General features: G+C 54.1%; 7 protein-coding genes across 7 annotated transcripts; 4 read left to right on the forward strand and 3 right to left on the reverse strand.

Annotated features, from left to right (window-relative positions):
- Window positions 1-533: 533 nt before the first annotated feature.
- J4E88_006657 (uncharacterized protein) lies at window positions 534-3,566 on the forward strand (the record flags this gene model as incomplete). The annotated part of the gene is made up of 3 exons (XM_049400280.1): window positions 534-538; window positions 601-805; window positions 1,074-3,566. The coding sequence occupies 3 exons, from the start codon at window positions 534-536 to the stop codon at window positions 3,564-3,566; spliced, it is 2,703 nt and encodes a 900-aa protein (XP_049253899.1).
- Window positions 3,567-3,844: 278 nt separating this feature from the next.
- On the reverse strand, window positions 3,845-6,121 carry J4E88_006658 (uncharacterized protein; the record flags this gene model as incomplete). The annotated part of the gene is made up of 1 exon (XM_049400281.1): window positions 3,845-6,121. The coding sequence occupies one exon, from the start codon at window positions 6,119-6,121 to the stop codon at window positions 3,845-3,847; it is 2,277 nt and encodes a 758-aa protein (XP_049253900.1).
- Window positions 6,122-6,628: 507 nt separating this feature from the next.
- Window positions 6,629-8,534, reverse strand: J4E88_006659 (uncharacterized protein; the record flags this gene model as incomplete). The annotated part of the gene is made up of 2 exons (XM_049400282.1): window positions 6,629-8,048; window positions 8,104-8,534. The coding sequence occupies 2 exons, from the start codon at window positions 8,532-8,534 to the stop codon at window positions 6,629-6,631; spliced, it is 1,851 nt and encodes a 616-aa protein (XP_049253901.1).
- A 1,124-nt stretch (window positions 8,535-9,658) lies between these two features.
- J4E88_006660 (uncharacterized protein) lies at window positions 9,659-11,225 on the forward strand (the record flags this gene model as incomplete). The annotated part of the gene is made up of 3 exons (XM_049400283.1): window positions 9,659-10,163; window positions 10,281-10,556; window positions 10,588-11,225. The coding sequence occupies 3 exons, from the start codon at window positions 9,659-9,661 to the stop codon at window positions 11,223-11,225; spliced, it is 1,419 nt and encodes a 472-aa protein (XP_049253902.1).
- Window positions 11,226-13,657: 2,432 nt separating this feature from the next.
- Window positions 13,658-15,094, forward strand: J4E88_006661 (uncharacterized protein; the record flags this gene model as incomplete). Its single annotated transcript, XM_049400284.1, has 1 exon — window positions 13,658-15,094. One exon carries the CDS (start codon window positions 13,658-13,660, stop codon window positions 15,092-15,094), a length of 1,437 nt encoding a protein of 478 aa, XP_049253903.1.
- Window positions 15,095-15,266: 172 nt separating this feature from the next.
- On the reverse strand, window positions 15,267-16,649 carry J4E88_006662 (uncharacterized protein; the record flags this gene model as incomplete). Its single annotated transcript, XM_049400285.1, has 1 exon — window positions 15,267-16,649. The coding sequence occupies one exon, from the start codon at window positions 16,647-16,649 to the stop codon at window positions 15,267-15,269; it is 1,383 nt and encodes a 460-aa protein (XP_049253904.1).
- A 228-nt stretch (window positions 16,650-16,877) lies between these two features.
- On the forward strand, window positions 16,878-17,627 carry J4E88_006663 (uncharacterized protein; the record flags this gene model as incomplete). Its single annotated transcript, XM_049400286.1, has 2 exons — window positions 16,878-16,959; window positions 17,011-17,627. 2 exons carry the CDS (start codon window positions 16,878-16,880, stop codon window positions 17,625-17,627), a joined length of 699 nt encoding a protein of 232 aa, XP_049253905.1.
- Window positions 17,628-17,922: the final 295 nt, after the last annotated feature.

Genomic DNA, 17,922 nt, shown 5'->3' on the forward strand with positions numbered 1-17,922 from the left:
CCTTACCTCCCTTCTGCTAAGTTTCGTTGCTTTGAGGTTGCAGACGTAGGCCGAAGCGGTGACCTATCGACAGTAAAGCGGTGACCTATCGAATTCACTATCTCGGACTAGTTCATTTATTAAGGTAAGCATTGTGCCTTCCGACTCTCCAGATCGTAATTTCCACTGCGAAACATCTTCGATAACTCACCTTAACAACCAACGACTTCACCATGGCGTGCGGAGGAGGTTGCTGTGGCCCCAAGAATGCGGCAGCGACATCTACCGCGAAATCAGATGTCGCTTCTGCAGTTACCGTCGATCAGTCAACAGAGACTTCGAGCAGCGCGATGGCGACTAGCCAGCCCGGAATGAATGCAACACTCGCTTCTTCTAGTTCTGAGCCTACTGCCTCTCGCGCTAGCGTCAACAATCCCGAGGATGCGACAACAAAGCCAAAGAGTTCGTGCCACTCATCTTCAACAACTCCACAATCAAAAGAAGCGAAGGCACCTTGTGCTTCGACACAGCCAGCGGAACAGGCCAAGCCGAGCATGTCGTGCTGCTCAACATCGGCACCTGAGAACACAATGCCATCCAGCTCATGCTGTGAACCATCAGCTCTCCAAAATTCGAAAGCATCCAAGTCTTGCTGCTCTTCATCAGCACCCGAAGAGCAAAAGCCGACAGACTCCTGCGGTTCACCATCGGAAACTGTAGCCTCGAAGCCGAAGGGCTCATGTTGCTCATCGTCGGCACCCGCGAAGCCGAAGCCGACGACCTCATGCTGTACATCGTCTACGCCGGTGAAATCCGAGACGAGAGGGTGTGACAGCAGCAGCTCGAACGAAACGGTTGCACCAACTTCCTGCATTGGCAAGACCAAAGATGACTGCTGCGCGAACGATAGCAAGAGCATCTCTGGAGAAACATGTACCAGCAGCTGTTGCGCAATCGAGAACACTGACGGTGTGAAGACTGCCATATCCCCGCCAAAGTCCTCCTGCTGCACATCGGCACCCAAGGAGTGTTCAACCCCCCAACCAACATCTTGCTGTCCCCCGAAAGACGCGTTGAAATTTTGTAGCAACAAGAAAGCGGCTGTGGTGAACACCACCGAGATAGCAGGCGACAACACCGACATCGAAAAAGGCGGCGTCGCACGCGAACACATCGCCATCAGCGTCTCAGGCATGACCTGCACAGGATGCGAAACAAAGCTCCAGCGAACCCTCGGCAGTCTGAACTACGTCAGCAAACTGCAAACCAGCCTCGTCCTCGCGCGCGTCGAGCTAGACATCAACACCAACCTTGCGACCGCTGACGATGTCGTCAAACACCTGCACCGCACAACCGAATTCAAATGCGAGATCGTGTCGAATCAAGGCTGTAGTCTGGATCTCGTCTGCTCGGGCGACCCTTCAGCTTTGGTCAATGGACAGTGGCCGGAGGGAGTGCTGGATGTGCGTCGCCTGGGCAAACAAACTATACGTGTGGACTACGATGCGAAGATAATAGGGGCGAGGGACTTGATGAGCGACGAGTGGAGCCAGTCGCTGCAACTCGCACCACCGTGTCCCGATTCTTCCTTGGAAGCTGGTAGCAGACACGTCCGCAACATGGGGTTGTTGACATTGCTTTCTGCCATCTTGACCATTCCCGTGTTGGTCATGGCATGGGCTCCTCTTCCCGAGCGCGAGATCGCGTATGGCTCTGCGTCGCTTGCACTTGCAACTATCGTTCAAGTTGTAATCGCCGGGCCTTTCTATCCGAAGGCTCTCAAGGCTTTGGTCTTCTCGAAGGTCATTGAGATGGATCTGCTCATCGTCCTGAGTACAAGCGCCGCGTACATCTTCTCGGTTGTTTCCTTTGGCTTCTTGGTCAGTGGAAAACCTCTATCGACGGGCGAGTTCTTCGAGACGAGTACACTGCTGGTCACTCTTATCATGGTCGGTCGTTGGGTGGCGTCGTTGGCGCGCCAAAAGGCGGCAGAGTCCATCAGCATCCGTTCCCTGCAAACTCCTACTGCCTTACTAGTCGACGATGCAGAAGAGCGAGAAATCGATGCCAGGCTGCTGCAATACGGAGATACTTTCAAGGTTGCACCAGACTCGCGCATCCCCACGGACGGTACCGTCATCTCCGGCTCTTCAGAGATCGACGAGTCGATGTTGACAGGCGAGGCCCAACCCGTAGAGAAGCACGCCAGGTCCCCCGTCATCGCTGGTACAATCAACGGAAGCGGAACGCTTAGCGTTCGCCTCACCCGGTTACCTGGCGACAACACCATCACGACTATCGCAGGCATGGTTGACGAAGCAAAGCTTTCCAAGCCCAAGATCCAAGAGATTGCCGATACCGTAGCCAGCTACTTCGTTCCCGTCGTAGTCGCCCTGACAATTATCACGTTCGTCATCTGGGTCGCCATCGGCGTTGCCGTACGGCATCAATCAGGCTCCGAAGCGACCATCGAAGCGATCACATATGCCATCACAGTCTTGATCGTGTCATGTCCCTGCGCCATCGGCCTCGCAGTCCCCATGGTCATCGTCATCGCATCCGGTGTCGCAGCGAAACGCGGTGTAGTCTTCAAGACAGCGGGCAGCATCGAAGTCGCATACAAAACCACGGATGTAGTGTTCGACAAGACTGGTACATTGACGGCAGGGAAGCTGGCAGTGGTGCGGGAGGAGTATGCGGAGGTGGGCGGGGAAGCGAAGGCTCTCTTGCTGGGTCTGCTGCAGAACATTAAACATCCCGTCTCGGCAGCCATCGCCACACATCTCGCGTCGCAGGGAGTGTCTGCTTTAACGGTACCGGATGCTAAAGTCGTGACTGGCAAAGGTGTCGAAGGAACGGTTGATGGCCAGAAGCTGCGCGCCGGTAACTCGAGATGGCTCGAGCTGTCCGACGATCCGCGCGTCCGTTCCATGCTATCTGAAGGCCTCACCACGGTTTGCTTCACCGTCGACAACGCGCTCGTAGCCGTTTTCGGTCTGCAAGACACGCTACGACCTGATGCAGCCTCTACTATCGATCATCTCCGACGCAGTGGTATCAGTGTCCATATTCTATCTGGCGATGACGACGGCGCTGTCAAAGCCATTGCCGCGCAGCTCAACGTCTCGGAACACACCGTCCGCTCTCGTTGCTCGCCGGCGGACAAGCAGACGTACATCAAGGATCTGCTCGCAGCACCTTCTACAACGCCATCAAGTGGCAAATCGCGGAAGCCGATTGTCATGTTCGTAGGCGACGGCACGAACGACGCCGTTGCTCTTGCCCAAGCTACGATCGGCGTCCATGTCTCGAGCGGAACTGATATCGCGCAATCCGCTGCCGATGTTGTGCTCGTCCGTCCTAGCCTTTCGGGTGTGTTGACTATCATCAATGTGAGTAGAAAGGCCATACATAGGGTTGCATTCAACTTTGGATGGAGCTTCGTTTACAATACTTTTGCGGTTCTGTTGGGCGCGGGCGCTTTCGTGCATGCAAGGATACCGCCTGAGTTTGCTGGGTTGGGAGAGTTGGTCAGTGTACTGCCGGTAGTGCTGGCGGCAGTCTTGTTGAAATGGTCGAAAGTATGAGGATGGGCTCATACGTTCAGTAAGGCAACTTACCTTGATATGGCATTATCAGTGTTCGTTGTCCTTGCTCATGTTACGAGCATCCTAAAGCTATCAATTATCATAGTTGCAACGATAAGATATACCATTAGAATGAAGTCATCATTAGTCACGGTTCTCAAATCTCAGGCAGACATTAATTCGTAATCCAGTACTGAAGTAAACTACTCAACCACGTGGAGTTCAAAGGGGTATCATGCAACTCATCAACAGTCTCCCCAACACCAAATCTCTCTAGCTCAAGGCAAAAGCTTTTGCTCGAACTCATGTCGCTCGCGGTACTTAGCCAGTGCGATAGGAACCTCTCCACTGTACCCCAGCTCGCCCTGCGCCTTCTCCAACTTCCTAGTCACTTTGCCGACAAGCCGAGCGATCCAACGGTCGTTGGCCATGGCGTGTACAGTGTTCTGGCCAGCTTTGCGCATGCCCACCATGGTCTTGTTCGATGCATCCTTGAAGCCAGAGTCCACCTTCTTTAGGAATGCCTTGAAGCCGTTGTCGTCATTAGCATTCAGTGTGGTCCCTGAAACTTCGCTGCTGTTGGTGTTGACTGATGCAAGACTGCTAGCTTCGCTATCAGACGTGGTGACACGCCTCAGCTCGCGAAGGACCTTGGCCTCCTCGAAGTCCTTATCCGACTCGATGACCTTGGTGGCTTTGACAATTGCGGCGACAAAGTTAAGAAGGTCTTGGTGGAACTGTGCCGGGAGATGGGCATGTGCGTTGACATGCATAGAAGCCTCGTCTCTCTTTAGCTTTTCGAGCTCTTTGAGATCCCGAACCTGCTTCGGGGTAGGATCGGCTTCTTTTATGGCAGATTCCATCTCAAGCAGGTCGAAGTCGCTCTTCTTCTCCGGGAAGATGTGCTCATGGTGGGGAAACAGGAATGTGGGAATCGTGAGAACAGCATCCGCACCTCCTAATCGTACAACTTGCTTAAGTTCGACGGCATCCGGAAGGATCCTGTAAGCCATTACATCGGAGATCTTGAAGTGGGTCGTGATGTTGTAATTGGTGTTGATGGGGAAGTGGGCTTCGCTAGCAATCGGGCCCAATTCCACAGCGAAATTGGCATCTGCGCACCAGGCTGATATCCGCGCTTCCAATCTACGAATCTCGGCATCTTGGGCTGAGTAATGCTTGAAGAAGTATTTTTGCATCAAGACAGTGAACCATTTCCCTGAGCCAGCTGCCGTGACGGACTTGAACTTGACAGGATGGAAGTAGCAGATGGGGCTGAGCATCAAGCGATAGAGGAAGGGTAGCCGATGTAAGAATTTCTTTACATTTGGGTACGATGTTTTGCGAAGAGTGGAGACTCTGATCGATTTGGTCGGTGGGTGAGGTATCGAGGGTTGCCCGTGGATCTGGGTACAAATCGCTGCCCGGAAATCATCGAGGTTTTCAATATCCAAGCGCACTCCCGGTTCTTCTTTCGACTTCTTCGTGTTTTTTGTATCCTTTTCGTCGTCGGTCAAGCCAGCCTCCGCTCGTGCCTTCGAGGCCTCTACCAGCCCCTCCTTTGCTTTTGTAATGGCGCTTGTGTCGTTGATATAGCGTACCAGCTCTTTGTACTTTGTGTGGGCGCGCTCCTCATCTGGTGAGATCTTCTTGACGGATGAGAATGCGGATTTGGTGTCTTCAGCCTCAGTCGGTATTTTCCCGGCCGTAAGGTTTCGGACCATATCAGCCGGGCGGCCGTTGGCGTTGCCTTTCATCGTTGCCGCTCTGAGGATGGCAGTGTTGGTGACGACTACAGATTCATCGTCATCTGGTTCTGGAACGCCGTACTGTACGTCTCCAAAGGTGACTTCCCAATCCCCACCCTTCACATTCGCATACACATCGTCGACAGTTATCTCGCGGAAGAGGGGTACGACGACTTTGTCGACCTGAATGCCGAGTTCAATGTCGTCAGCGAGCTTTATCCCGGCTTCAACTCCATGAGCAACAAGTGTCATTGTGGATAGTGAGAGCGTGACTCCCCGGACGACGAAAAGTCCCTTGACTTCGGTATCAATCTCAAGAGCAGGCAGGTCGAAGAAGGCTATCTGATCGTTGATAAAGTGCAGGTCTCGTAGGAAAGTCTTTCGTAGCGTGCGGCGCGCCAATGCAGCCGGTGCTTCGAACTGGAAGAGGCAGGTGATGAAGAGTACAGGCCAGCAGAGGGACCAGAATACCCAGTACAGAAGCCATGATGTCGCGCATACTGCGTAGATGAAGTTGACAGTTGCAAATATGGTCCAGACGGGAACAAAGGGTAAGATACGATGGCCATAAGCCTCGCCTAGGAGGATGGCGTAGACAAGTATGGGCGCTCCAGAGATAACCCATCGTAACGGCCAGGAGAGAGTAAAGGCTGCCAAGAGAGTGGCAGTGAGAAAGGCATTCGGTATTAGTCTACTGGTAAGCTCGCGTTTGCGTTCCGGCTCAAGCGAAGGCCCAGGTGCGGTCGGCGAGGGGACAGGTTTTCGCTTGGAAGCAGCCGGCGCTTCACGTCTCGGGGGTGAATCCATGCCTTTGAGGCTCCGGAAGGTAGAGGGGTAAGGTCAAAGGGAGTAGAGGTTCCGAGGGAGAGAAGGCATCGTGTTTGTGGAAAATGACCTAGTGCAGGCGCGGTCATTCAAGCCCTGGAGCAACTCGGCTCTGTTGGTGTGACGTCATGTCCACTGCCGTGTTCGGACTACCCCCGCACCCAAAGCAGAAGGAACAATCTGAGCCAGACCTGATTTGTCGCAGGAGAGGGCATGATGGCTGCCGCGGTTGATCCCATGGTTGAGAAACACTGAAGCCAAGGCTTACTCGGACACGTGATGATGCCGCGGTTGGCCAAGACGTGTCTGTATAACCGTTGGATCACCGCTTCCACCTGTCGATCGCCTGTCCTGAAGCCCAGGTTTCCATGTATTGAACGGTGACGTAAACGCGCTAGTGGCTCATTGGTTACATCTGCAGGAACGAGGTTTGCAATGAAGGGATTAAACAGGTCTCTACCTCCCGAGGATGATTTCATTCGGGTTCTATCATGTACGGCCTGGCGGGATTCCAGACCAGGTCCCATTCGCGAACCACGTACCCGCTCTCGTAAAGTCGCTATATTCTACGTTGCCAAACAGTTTATAATTGATGAACGCAAACCTGAAGTACTCATCTTTCGCATCATCCGAATGACTCCAGGTGAAGTTTCCTGTGTCGCTTCCACCAATGCCCCGATACCTTTCCACATCGTTGACCACCACGCTGACGCCTTGATATCCGCTGAGTAGAGTCTCCCATGCGAATGTAATGCTCGAACGATTCACGACTAGCTCCAGAATACCTGGGATGCCAGATCCGAGCTGGCCATCCCCTCTCAGCGCTGCGGCCGTCTGTAGTATAGAGTCGAAATCCCATCGTGCAATACCGTTGACGAAGAGTCCAACGAGCAGGCCTTGACACAGCAAGCTCACGCGTGTCTGCAGCGCAGTACCTGGAAGGAGTACGAGAGCGATTATGTAGTGGTGTATCCTAAGTGTAAGCTTCGGCATAGCTGCAAGGATACCCAGCCCAAGGCCCAATGTAGCGTATAGTGCAAGATAGCGTAGCAGTCGCCCTTCCTTACGGAAACACCATGCTTGGTACAAAACGACGGCAAACAAAATCAGCACAATGATTACTAATGCTGTGATAGCACCAGGCTGTTGTCGGATGTCGTTTCCTGTGAGCCGCTGTATGGGTATACGTTCAAATGTATAATTACCCAGTGCGCCAACCCAGGCACCGCCTATCCAGAGTATGGTCTTTTCGATTTGCGCCCTGCAATTACGCAGAGACTTGCGAACACTGAACTTATAGAAGAGGGCAGCAGCCAACGCCGCAGGCAAGAAGCGGCCAAGTGTTGTAGAGGCCAGGGAGGCGTAGTTTGAGTACGAGGGCGGATCTGATGCCATGCCGGTCTGGAAGAACAGAATCGTAAAGACGGGCGCAAAGAACGTCGCAGGGCTCGTGGTGAAGATGCCGAACAGAGCAGTGAAGATGGTGGAGAGGATCAACAGATTCCAGCGCGGGTCTTCGTATTTGGCCGAAGCCTCGCCAAAGGTAAAGGACATTGGAAAGTGCGAGTCGAAGCCAATGCTGCTGATGCCATGTCGTGTCACAGCGCCGAAGCTGTCGCGCTCTCCCACCAACGAGAGAACACCGCAACCGCCGCTGCCATCGCTGATTACCCCAGCGTGGATGGCCGCCGAGCATATGAACGAGTCCCCGCGATATACGAGCCCATCGCCCTGGGAATCCGGCGTGCCGCCAACCACCAGGGATCGATAGTTTATAACCTGCGGACCGATTGCGCGAGGGTTTAGGACTTGGGCGCTCGAGCAACCGGCGGGGCAGACGAAGGCGAACGAGGCGTTGGAGAAGGGGAGGCAGTTGCGGCCGTCGGGTCCGCAGCTCTCTGTAGAAGGCCTGGCGATGATCAGTACAGTCATCACAGCTTCGAGTATAAGAGGAGAGGCCCTACCACAGGTTGTTGATACACGACAGCTTGACAGGCGCCCCCAACCCTCCAATGTCAGACGGAAGCCCGCCGTCACTGATGACTACCGCGAAGACAACAATCCACACGATGCATGCCGCCGCATACACACAAATGCGCAGCCATTCTGGCAGCCGCGCGAGCAGACGCACAGGCAGCGTCTGCCAGCGCTCAAGAAAAGGCGTGATCGTGTATCTGCCCGGCGGCTTCGGCCCTTTGACCCAGTCGACAACCTTGCGGCTCCAGCGAGCAACGGGCGCTGGTGTGCGCGCGCTGAGCCTTTTCCTCCATTGCGGGGTGACTTCTAGGTTCTGACTATTCGGTGCGACGCGGTCGCGGGAAGGGTCGCGTTTGGTCCCATGCTCGAGGTCCATGGTTTCCGGCACCGCGCGCTCGGGCGTGTCGCGTGCAGCCATTCGGGGGGTACACGTGCGAAAAGAACGACGACAGCGGCTATGACTACGCGATTATCATGTTGCAGAAATGCCAGAATACGAACAATAAGTATGCGACAAGAGAATATCGACCTAGACTGAGGTGGCGCACGGCAAGCATCATCGACTCGGACGGCTGCTGGATTGATCCACTTCGCCGCGCCCGAGGCCTCAAAGGCTGGTTCCGATGCACCCGCAAGCTAAACACCCAGTGGTCCTCTGCCCTACAACCCCATCCCGGATGCGAGAATACCGCTGAATTACACCTCGTTGCGCGAGGCCGGATACGAGTGCCGAAGCCAGGCACAGCCACGCTCGTTGCATGAGTTTGCCGAGTCGCAGCTGAGCATGCCTCACATTGGCACCGTCGAAAATGTCGCGACAATTCCATAAAGAACAAGGCCATCATTACTGTTTCTGGTCGCGAGCAAAAGACGAATATTTCAGAACACTCTCCATGGCAAGAATGAACAATGCGCTGCTGTTTTATCCAGAGTACAAGTTATCTGTCGATCTGACCTATATGAGCTGTCGGCAAGGCTACCGTTCCTTTTCCTGTATCATCAACCGGACGGCCTCCATCAACTAGATACGTACCACGCGGCCATCGCAGTGGCATCATTGTTCAGACCGGTCTCGAAGTTCCCGCCGCATGCGCTACGTTTCGAGTGTCGACACAAACTTTGGCGTCCTCTGCGAAACAAGTGCACGTTTGGAGGGACCCCATGAAGCGGATACAATACCCCGAAAACCGTAGCTGGTGCACCACATGGTCTCAAATAGGCGACAGATTTCCCTGGTACAGGGATCGTGCTGGTCATGTTTGGTACGGAAAAGTCGCAGTGGGCGTTCTCTCGACCAACCGCATCTCATGGTAGCAGCCCACACCGAAACGTTCACCCGCTTCAGCACGTTTTTGGCATCTGGTACTTTTTGTATGGAACCACTAATAGCCGGCTGGGGTATGGCACCCGCGTTACTGCCATTTCAATATCCTCGCGTGCTGTGAATCTTCCTCGCCTCTATGGGAATCTTACCTCGCAATGGCTGCACCGAGCAGACCATATGATACCCCACCGGTGCTGGTACGCCGTAATAATCCAAGGATGGCAGCTACGCCCATCGTAGTCGATGGCAAGATTGAGGAGAATATGGACACAAACTCGTGGAAAGGCTGGACGAAATCCCAACAATCGGATACGAGCAAGAGCGAAACTCCGGAAGGTGCACCACCAATGCCATTGTCACGGTCACTGGACTCTCTTATGGGTACACAGGGTGTACTCCCATCGCAGTCCGAACAGCTCTCAACACTGGCCGTACCAACGCCTACCGATGGCCAGGGATCAACACGTCAGGCTTTCGCCGCACCTTCGTTATCGATGAATGCCACCTCGACTTTCTCTCTTAACTTTGTAGCATCTACCATCCGGCCAACCCTTACTGTGCAAGCAGATGCTATCGCGATGAACGAGGCCATGACCATCCAACCTGCTTCAACTGCAGTCCCAGGCCTTCTAGCGGACTCTTTCGCACAGGATGAAATTGCAGCCCTTCCCGGTGTCAACCAAGACGACCCTTCATTGAGAACAGTACCTGGAATGAACCAAGGTAAGCTCTTGATGAAGAACAGGCCTTGGAGACGTGCATGGAGTGTTGACTTCCATCTCTTTAGAAACTCCTGTACTGTTGACTACACCTGTAGTGACACCTCTCGCAACCCCTGAGAGTTCGACTGTACCGTTAACAACTTCGGCGATGACAGTCGGAAAGCCCATGCCTGGGAAGAATCAACCGAAGCCTACGATGGATGTTTCTGCAGTGTCATTCATGATTCTGAGCGACTCCCGCTCAACGGCTATGTCAACTATGTCGTCTTCTTCGGCAGTGAGCACAGCCACCAAATCCTCTGCGAGTTCTTTCTCCCAGCCGCCAACATTGGTCATCTCGACTTCATCCCCAACAGCGTCCTCGACAACGACAAAGCCTTCATCGCTACCTCCAGTTCTCACTTTTGTCACCATCACGCGAACAGCAGAGGGCAAAGAAGATATCCAGCCGTCCACTCAAACTATCATGGCGCCACAAGCTATCACCACACGACAGTCCGTATCCTCAGGGCTTCGAACATTGTCCCTAGCTTCCGGATCAGCGCTACCTTCCAGTCTAGCCACCGCCGTTAGCGTCGAGCCCCAGCACGGCTTGACACCCCTAGCAAGGACACTGTTCATTCTTTTTGGAGTACTGGGTGAGTACCGCATCACATCCTTACAGGACGAATCTAACATGAACACAGGCTTTGTCACGATCCTCCTCGCCATCGGTGTAACCTTGATTATGCGATCGAACAGAAGGCGCGCACAAGCAGCCCGACAACAAGCCGCTGGAAGCCCCATCAAAGACATCGAAGAATACGATGGCTACGGAAACATAACCCGCGTATCCGCCAACAGCTCAATCAAGAACTTCCTAACCGAGCCCGAAAAAGCCATTGTGAACCGCGCCGCTACGCCAGACGGAGACCCAGATGTAAGCATCCTTCACCCCCAGACCCGGTACAACGACGCTGACATGCCACTCCAGGCAAGCACAAGACCCCCCAACACCCTCACCGAAGCCATCAACTCCTTCATAACCAAATCGCGTCGCCTAACATACAAAATATCGCCCTGAAGCCTGTATGTAGTAACGAAGAGGTGGAAATCAACACATGCTTGAACGGGTCACCAGCGCAACCTCGTACTATAATCGTTGCAGGACTTGATAATCAACTGTACATAGCATGACAAGACTGTATATACAAGATGGACATCGTTACAATAATCATACAAAATGGGTTGTGAACCTTAATCTCCAACACCATTAACCTCACGCGTCTACCAACTGATCCGTACCTAGGTAATATGCGTAGCAAGACGACACCAAAGCCGCGCATGATACAGTAGCTAGTACTCGCAGCACTGCACCATCACGCCACAATCATCTATCTGGCTAGCGGAAGTAACTAGTTTACTGCGGCGTAGCGGCGTAGTCCTTGCGGAAAGCGCTAGCGCTCGAAGTGCTTACCAGCATGAGCGTTAGTGGCTGTTAGTGCTGGGTTCGACGGACCCCACGCCGGACTTGCTACTTAGGGTAGGTTTGGGTTGGTCAGCTTGTGGGGAGTGGGAATGGCCTGGGATGGGGGGTGGAGGGTATGATGGGAAAGGGTGTGGGGGCGGGAGGAAAGTGTGTTGGGTTTGGGATGGGCGAGGCTGAGGGTGTGGGTATGAGGGTGTGGGATGATCGATGCGAGGGGGGGTTGTCTTGTAGAAGTGGGATGGGGATGCATGTTGATTCGTTTAATACTTAGTTTCTGCCTGATTGCTGTGAAGGCTGTAAAATAGTAGGTTTTGTCTGGCTTCCACAGACTTGGCGTGCCTTGTTCTGGGGTTGGTGTCATACGATACGGGCAGGCTAGCTACCTTGCAACAGCCTTGTAAGCGTGCAAGACGTCCCGACTAATAGCTTGTATGCACCTCTTTTGCTATATGTGACAAGTGATGGTAAATGGATGAGTGAGTTGCTCATCAAATTGGGAACAGAATCTAGCGGTACGCAAGGCAGATGACCTTCTGGCTAAGTAGGAGCAAAGAATGCCCTATAGTAGACGTGCAAGTACACAGTCTCCTCGCCAACTTGAACATCCCCTGGCAATGGAAACTCCATCTTGTCTGTCTCTAGGAATCCTGCATCGGACATTAGTTTGAAGAATACTTCTTCACTCGAGTGACGTATTTTCATTGCGATGGCAATCCTGACTTTAGGGTTTGCTCTGGAGAGTCGAGCAAGCGTTTTGACTAATGCGGGGCTGTAGCTGCAAGTCAGCAATATTCCAGGCATGTGGAGTGGGTGAGAAGAGGCATACCTGCTGTCTGGGTTGTAGGTGCAATCAGCAGCAAGAATAAGATCGAGAGGCTCTGAGCTAGACTGTACTTCACCAGGTAACTCTGCATCCCAGTCCAGTTCCATGAATGCGAGTGATGCACGTGGTGCTTTGACTGCCGAGTCGATGTTTCGCTCAACGATCTCTCTAGCCTCTGGAAGGTCGGTCAAGAGAACTTTCGAATTGGACACGGTCTGAGCGATTGCGATTCCGACCATCCCGCAGCCAGTGCCAAGTTCAAGGACATTCAGATGGGGTTCAGATGCAATACCATATGGTAGTAAAGCTTCTGCTAGGCTGGATTTTGGATTATCCAGAGCTGTCATTTGGCATGAGAGTGTGATACCAGCGTCCCTGTTATATGATCAGCACCTCAAATAGATTGTAACAAAATTGGATATACATACCATAGATGCCTCGCTATGCTTTCTCCCGTCTCCTCCCAGATAGTAGTGATGGGTCCATCTGGCAGCTTGAACCGTCTTTCGACTAATTTCAGAGCATCTTGGTCTGACGCGAAAGGCGGGCTCCAGGCAGATACAACACCTCGAGCACCTTTTTCTGCTATCGCAGCGAAGCCATCGTGTGTTCGTTTCGGCTCCCCACCCACTCTTACTCGCAAACTGGAGTGAGAAGCTTGAGATTTAGGGAGCGGGAAAGTGATGGGCAGACTGCGCATGCCGGCTGTCCATTGAACGGTCGACCATACTATCACGCTTTCTTCTGACCCATCTGCAGTTGCTGACAACTCTGCTGCTAGCTGGATGTCGTAAGGGAGAAAAGAATCTCCAAGGTCTGAAGTAATGGTAATCAGACAGTGGACTTGCTTTCTCGACGTGCCCTTTTCAGCGACTACGCGGGGACTTTTGAGGAAGCGGACGTATCGCATGGTTCATTGTAGGATTGGTCGGAAGGGGCGTGCCGAAAGCAGCAAGACTGTGGGGGTGAAAGGCTGGATTGATGTGGGGTGCTGGGACGGCTGGCGCAGGGCTGGGGAATCTGAACCTAGAGCGCCAACCGAGCCGCATCTCATCGACCACGTCGTCATACCTCAGTGTGTCAGCGTGAATGCGCCTGCTGTCCTGTTGAAGCCAATGCGCTGTCGCATCGCAGCACTCTGCTGCTCTACGCAATACCCACCCGCGTCCACTGAGTGCTAGTCACCGTCGTCGTCATCGTCACCATGTACCGTCGCAGCGACCCGCGGTGGAATCGCACGCTCCATCAGATCACAGAGAACCTCGAGCACGCAAACGAATCGGCGCAGGAGAACATCTACGGCTTCACGCAGCGCTACGTTAATCCGTGCTTCTCGTCGATAACCCAATGCGTCAACGCGTGCACGGCGCCATGCTTCCCAGCGCACAACGACCGCCGGCGCAATCGCGGGCGGTCACGCGGCCGGGCAGAAGTCAGCTTTGACTTCTACGACGACTGGGAGGACGATGAGAACGACGGCCTCCTGGGCTGGGGCAGCGACAACCTCGACCGCTTCCTCGGTGGCGCCTCCAATTATGGCGCAACCACGCAGCCTGGCCGACAGAGCGGCATGAGTTATGGACAGCGAAATCGCGACCCGAGATACAACACGCCGCGCCGGAAAAGCACGACGTTGCCACGAGATGGTGCCCAAGACCCGACTCTCATCCCGAGTTCCTCGTACTTTGGCTTCTTGGGACGGTTGCCTTTCAAGATTGGCGGCAGAGGACTGCGATACAAGCCCTCGGCCGCAGACCTCATAGAGCACCCAGGCGCAACACGAAGAAACCGTGAGGAGGAAGAGCCACTGATAGAAGACAGCGACGAGGATGCGCTCGACGGGCCCGAGAACAAAGGCCACCGCCGACAGCGAAGCAACACGCACACCTCGGGCCACACAACCGACTCCCTCAGCTCGCGAGGCGACATCTTCCCGAGCGAGGACGAGCTGGAAGACGCCGTGCCCCTCGACGACGAATTCACCATCGCCCTCGAGCGCCGCACAACAGGGCAATGGAACGAAGACACGCCCAGCAGCAACAAAGCCCGCTCAAGCAAGAGCAAGCGCCCCTCCGCATCCCGCGTATCCACGCGCACGCTCTCCTCCCGCAACACAAGCAACTCGGACAAACCGCCCCTCTCCGCGCGCTCCGTCTCCGAAACAATCGAACAAGTTCCCCCCACGCTCGACGAACTCTCCAAAGAAGAGGAACGGCTTCGTTTAGAAGAGGAGAGGGAAGTCAGTCGCAAACGCCAGGAAGCGCAACAACTCGCCGTCAAGCGCGGTCTAGCGCCCGATCAACCCCTCTCCACCAAATCTAGTACGCCTCGTTCTGCGTCGCCAGCGCGACTTATGACAACAGTAGACTCGACTGTATCTCCGCTTGTACGCACGCCCGTTGGCGAGACTGCGCCGTCAATCAACCAGAGCGATGCGATTCCTTTCCCGAGTTTCGTAGATACGCAGACGATGCCGGATAGTAGTGCGTTCTATGTGGATGAGAGCGATTACTCGAGCAAGGCTGTCACGCCGAATCGACCATTGTCTATTAAAGACGAGGTGAGAGAGGAAGACGAAAGGGGAAGAGTTGGTGAGGAGCCATTTGTTCCGGCTAGGTTACCGCATTTTGGGTCTGGATAGACACTAGAATAGATGAAGAGATAGATCGGGCTTGCAGGATGATGGACATCTGTTGTACTGTTATGATGATGTGTAATGGGCATATGAAGAGACGCAGCGGGTAGCACGTGTTGTAATATAACAGTCTGAGCGATTCGATTCAATTCATCTTGTCAATATTACTATCAGTTGGCTAAAAGCCCATGTTGCCAAATGTAATCTGCTTCTTGGTCAACCCTTGGTATATCTCATCTAGCACGCCTCTCTTCCTTTTCTTATCGACCTCCTTTTCTTCCCGCTCCAATTGCTCATCCTCATCTGCTTCAGCGTCTTCTTCCGTTCGCGGCGTCCATGCCGCTATACTGCCATCGGCGTGCGCAGAATATATCTCTACGTGATGTGGCCGCCACGCTAGACTTGTGATTCTATCCTTGATATTGCGTTGTCCCTTTGCTGTCGCACCAGACGTACTAGGTGGGTTGTTCGTCTGGGGCTGCTGTGAGCGGCGCAGACGGCGGATAAGCTTACCTTCAAAGAGCTCGTAGCTAAGTATCTCATGCTCGTTGGGGTAGAACATGAGATCGGCACCTGGCTGGAGGTTCTGCGTGGGTGCAAGTACGGGGATACGCGGTGCAAGCCCCGAGTTCTTGACCATGGGGCCGAAGTTGGCGAGGGTATTGGCGCCGGTATCCGTGTCCCAGACGCGTATTCGAGCATCGTGGCCGCACGAGACTAGGTGTTTGCCGTCTTCTGTCCAGACGAGCCCGTTCACGGCGTCTCTGTGCGCTTGTGCGTTGGTAGAGTTGCGTGTAAACGATGCGGGCTTCCCTAGTATGCCGACTGAGTCCTCGAGATCCAGTACGCCCAGCTCACCGACGCTGCGGCGTACATCCCAGAAGCGTACACTGCCGTCTGTAGCTCCGCTCGCGAGAATGTGTTCGCGCACAGGGCTCCATGCTGTGGAGAGGATTGCGCCAGAGTGGCCCGCTAGACTGTGTGTGGTTGCGCCGGAACGCAGATCGACGAGACGGACGTTGGGGTGTTGGGTGGCGCATGCGACGAGAAGGTGCGATGCGATAGGCGACAGGGCGATGTTGTACACCACCGAGTCGAGATCGAAAGACGCTGACGTCGCAAGTGTTTCGCTGGAGTAGAGCTTGACGGTGTGATCGTACGAGGACGTGAGGAAGGCCAGAGAATCGAAGGGATAGAATTGTATCTGCGTAATGCCCAGCTTGTGCTCCTCGCTCGTCTTGTTCACCGCCGTCAAAGGCAGACATGTCTCTCCCGCCTCGGTTGCCGTGGTCTGCGCCTCGAGATCCCATACCGCGATGGAGCTGTCGGCACCTCCAGAAAGCAGATATCGTCCTTCGAACTTGTCGATTGTCAGCGCGTTTACTCCGGATATATGCGCAGGTATGCGCTCGCGTGGGTTGTCGGGAGCCGGTAGGTGCTGACTGAAGGTCACGGCGGAAGACGGTTGCAGCGCGTAGATAAGACGGGAGGCATAGGCGCGCTTGAGGACATGGTTGGGAATGAAGCCGTACGCGCGGTCGAGCACGTGTTGGGCGTTCATATGCAACTACATGCTTCGTGTGTGTTGGAGCGAGGGAAAGAAGAACCTTGGAAGGCGCAGAGGGTCCCAAGGTTATGACGTTGTAGCCTGGCGTCCACACGCGACAGGGGTCTCCAGTCGCAACACATTCACCAACGGGCGCTCAATCCTTGTAAGCGAGCCGCATACCTTTGCATTCCGCCTTACCTTAGCACAAAAACAACGACATACATCCCAGAGCTATCTTGCATGGCTGCTGTCAAGAAAAAGCTCAAGATCAAACGCACGAAATTTCGCAAGCGCCGATCCACCGTCTACGATGCCGTCAAACGTAAGAGACGCCCAAGTTCATCAGCAAGGCAGTTGATCTAACAATATCTAGGCAGAGTCGCCCGAACTGGTCTGATTCACAACATCTCTGATCCCAAGGCATCCAGGAAACCACTTCGGCCAGACGAGGTACTCTTCAAGCGAAAGAATGCGCCCATCCGATACGAGGAAGATGACTATTATCCCGCTCACAACAAGTTACCTCCTGACCAAAAGCTGCCCAGTGGAGATCTGGCCACCGCAATGAAAGCCTACATCGAGAGGCTGTGGGTCAAAACTGGACGACGCCGCCGCTTCTCGCGCAAGCTCATGCGAAGGACGTGGAGAGGCCTGAACGAAACCGCGCTCATTGCTCTGTGCATCCTGATGGAAGAAACGGCGCGCGATGCACTGGGCGAGACGGGAGATTTGGCTTTTACCGAAGCAGCTGAGGAACATGAACATGAGATTCTTACGAGTCTGAAGAAGGCGAAGAGGGCGACGAAGAGTGGTGCGCAGAAACAGGGTACTGGTAAAGAGAAGGAGCAGCCAAGTGTTGGTAAAGAGAAGCAGCCTGTTGAAAAGAAGACAGGGAAGCACGTGACATGGGTTTCGTCCGATGAGTCGTCGTCGACGTCGTCGTTCGATGACTCAGAAGAGTCGGACGACTTTGAAGAGGATCTGGATTGAGTATCACATTACGTGGAATGGCGAAGTTCAAGAGGGAAAAGTCTATATCCGACCCGGAGCCAACAGATTCGCAAGGAGGACTTGATGGGCCAAAGATGATGCCATATGTGTACCACCGCCTTGTAGGCCCGTTTGAACGCACACCTCTGATCTTCACGCCGTAATGTTCAAGTTCTACTGCAGAAAGGAGATTACCGGGTGTCGTAGATGAGTGCCGTTAGTGTTGATGCGATCGAGGTTCTAGCTGGGCTAAGGTCGTGCCTGCCTCCTACCACAGCCGGGAACCTAGCGTGCC

This window comes from Alternaria novae-zelandiae (assembly GCF_023758075.1).
Source record: "Alternaria novae-zelandiae strain BMP 2774 chromosome Unknown scaffold_13, whole genome shotgun sequence".
Classification (NCBI taxonomy): Eukaryota; Fungi; Ascomycota; class Dothideomycetes; order Pleosporales; family Pleosporaceae; genus Alternaria; species Alternaria novae-zelandiae.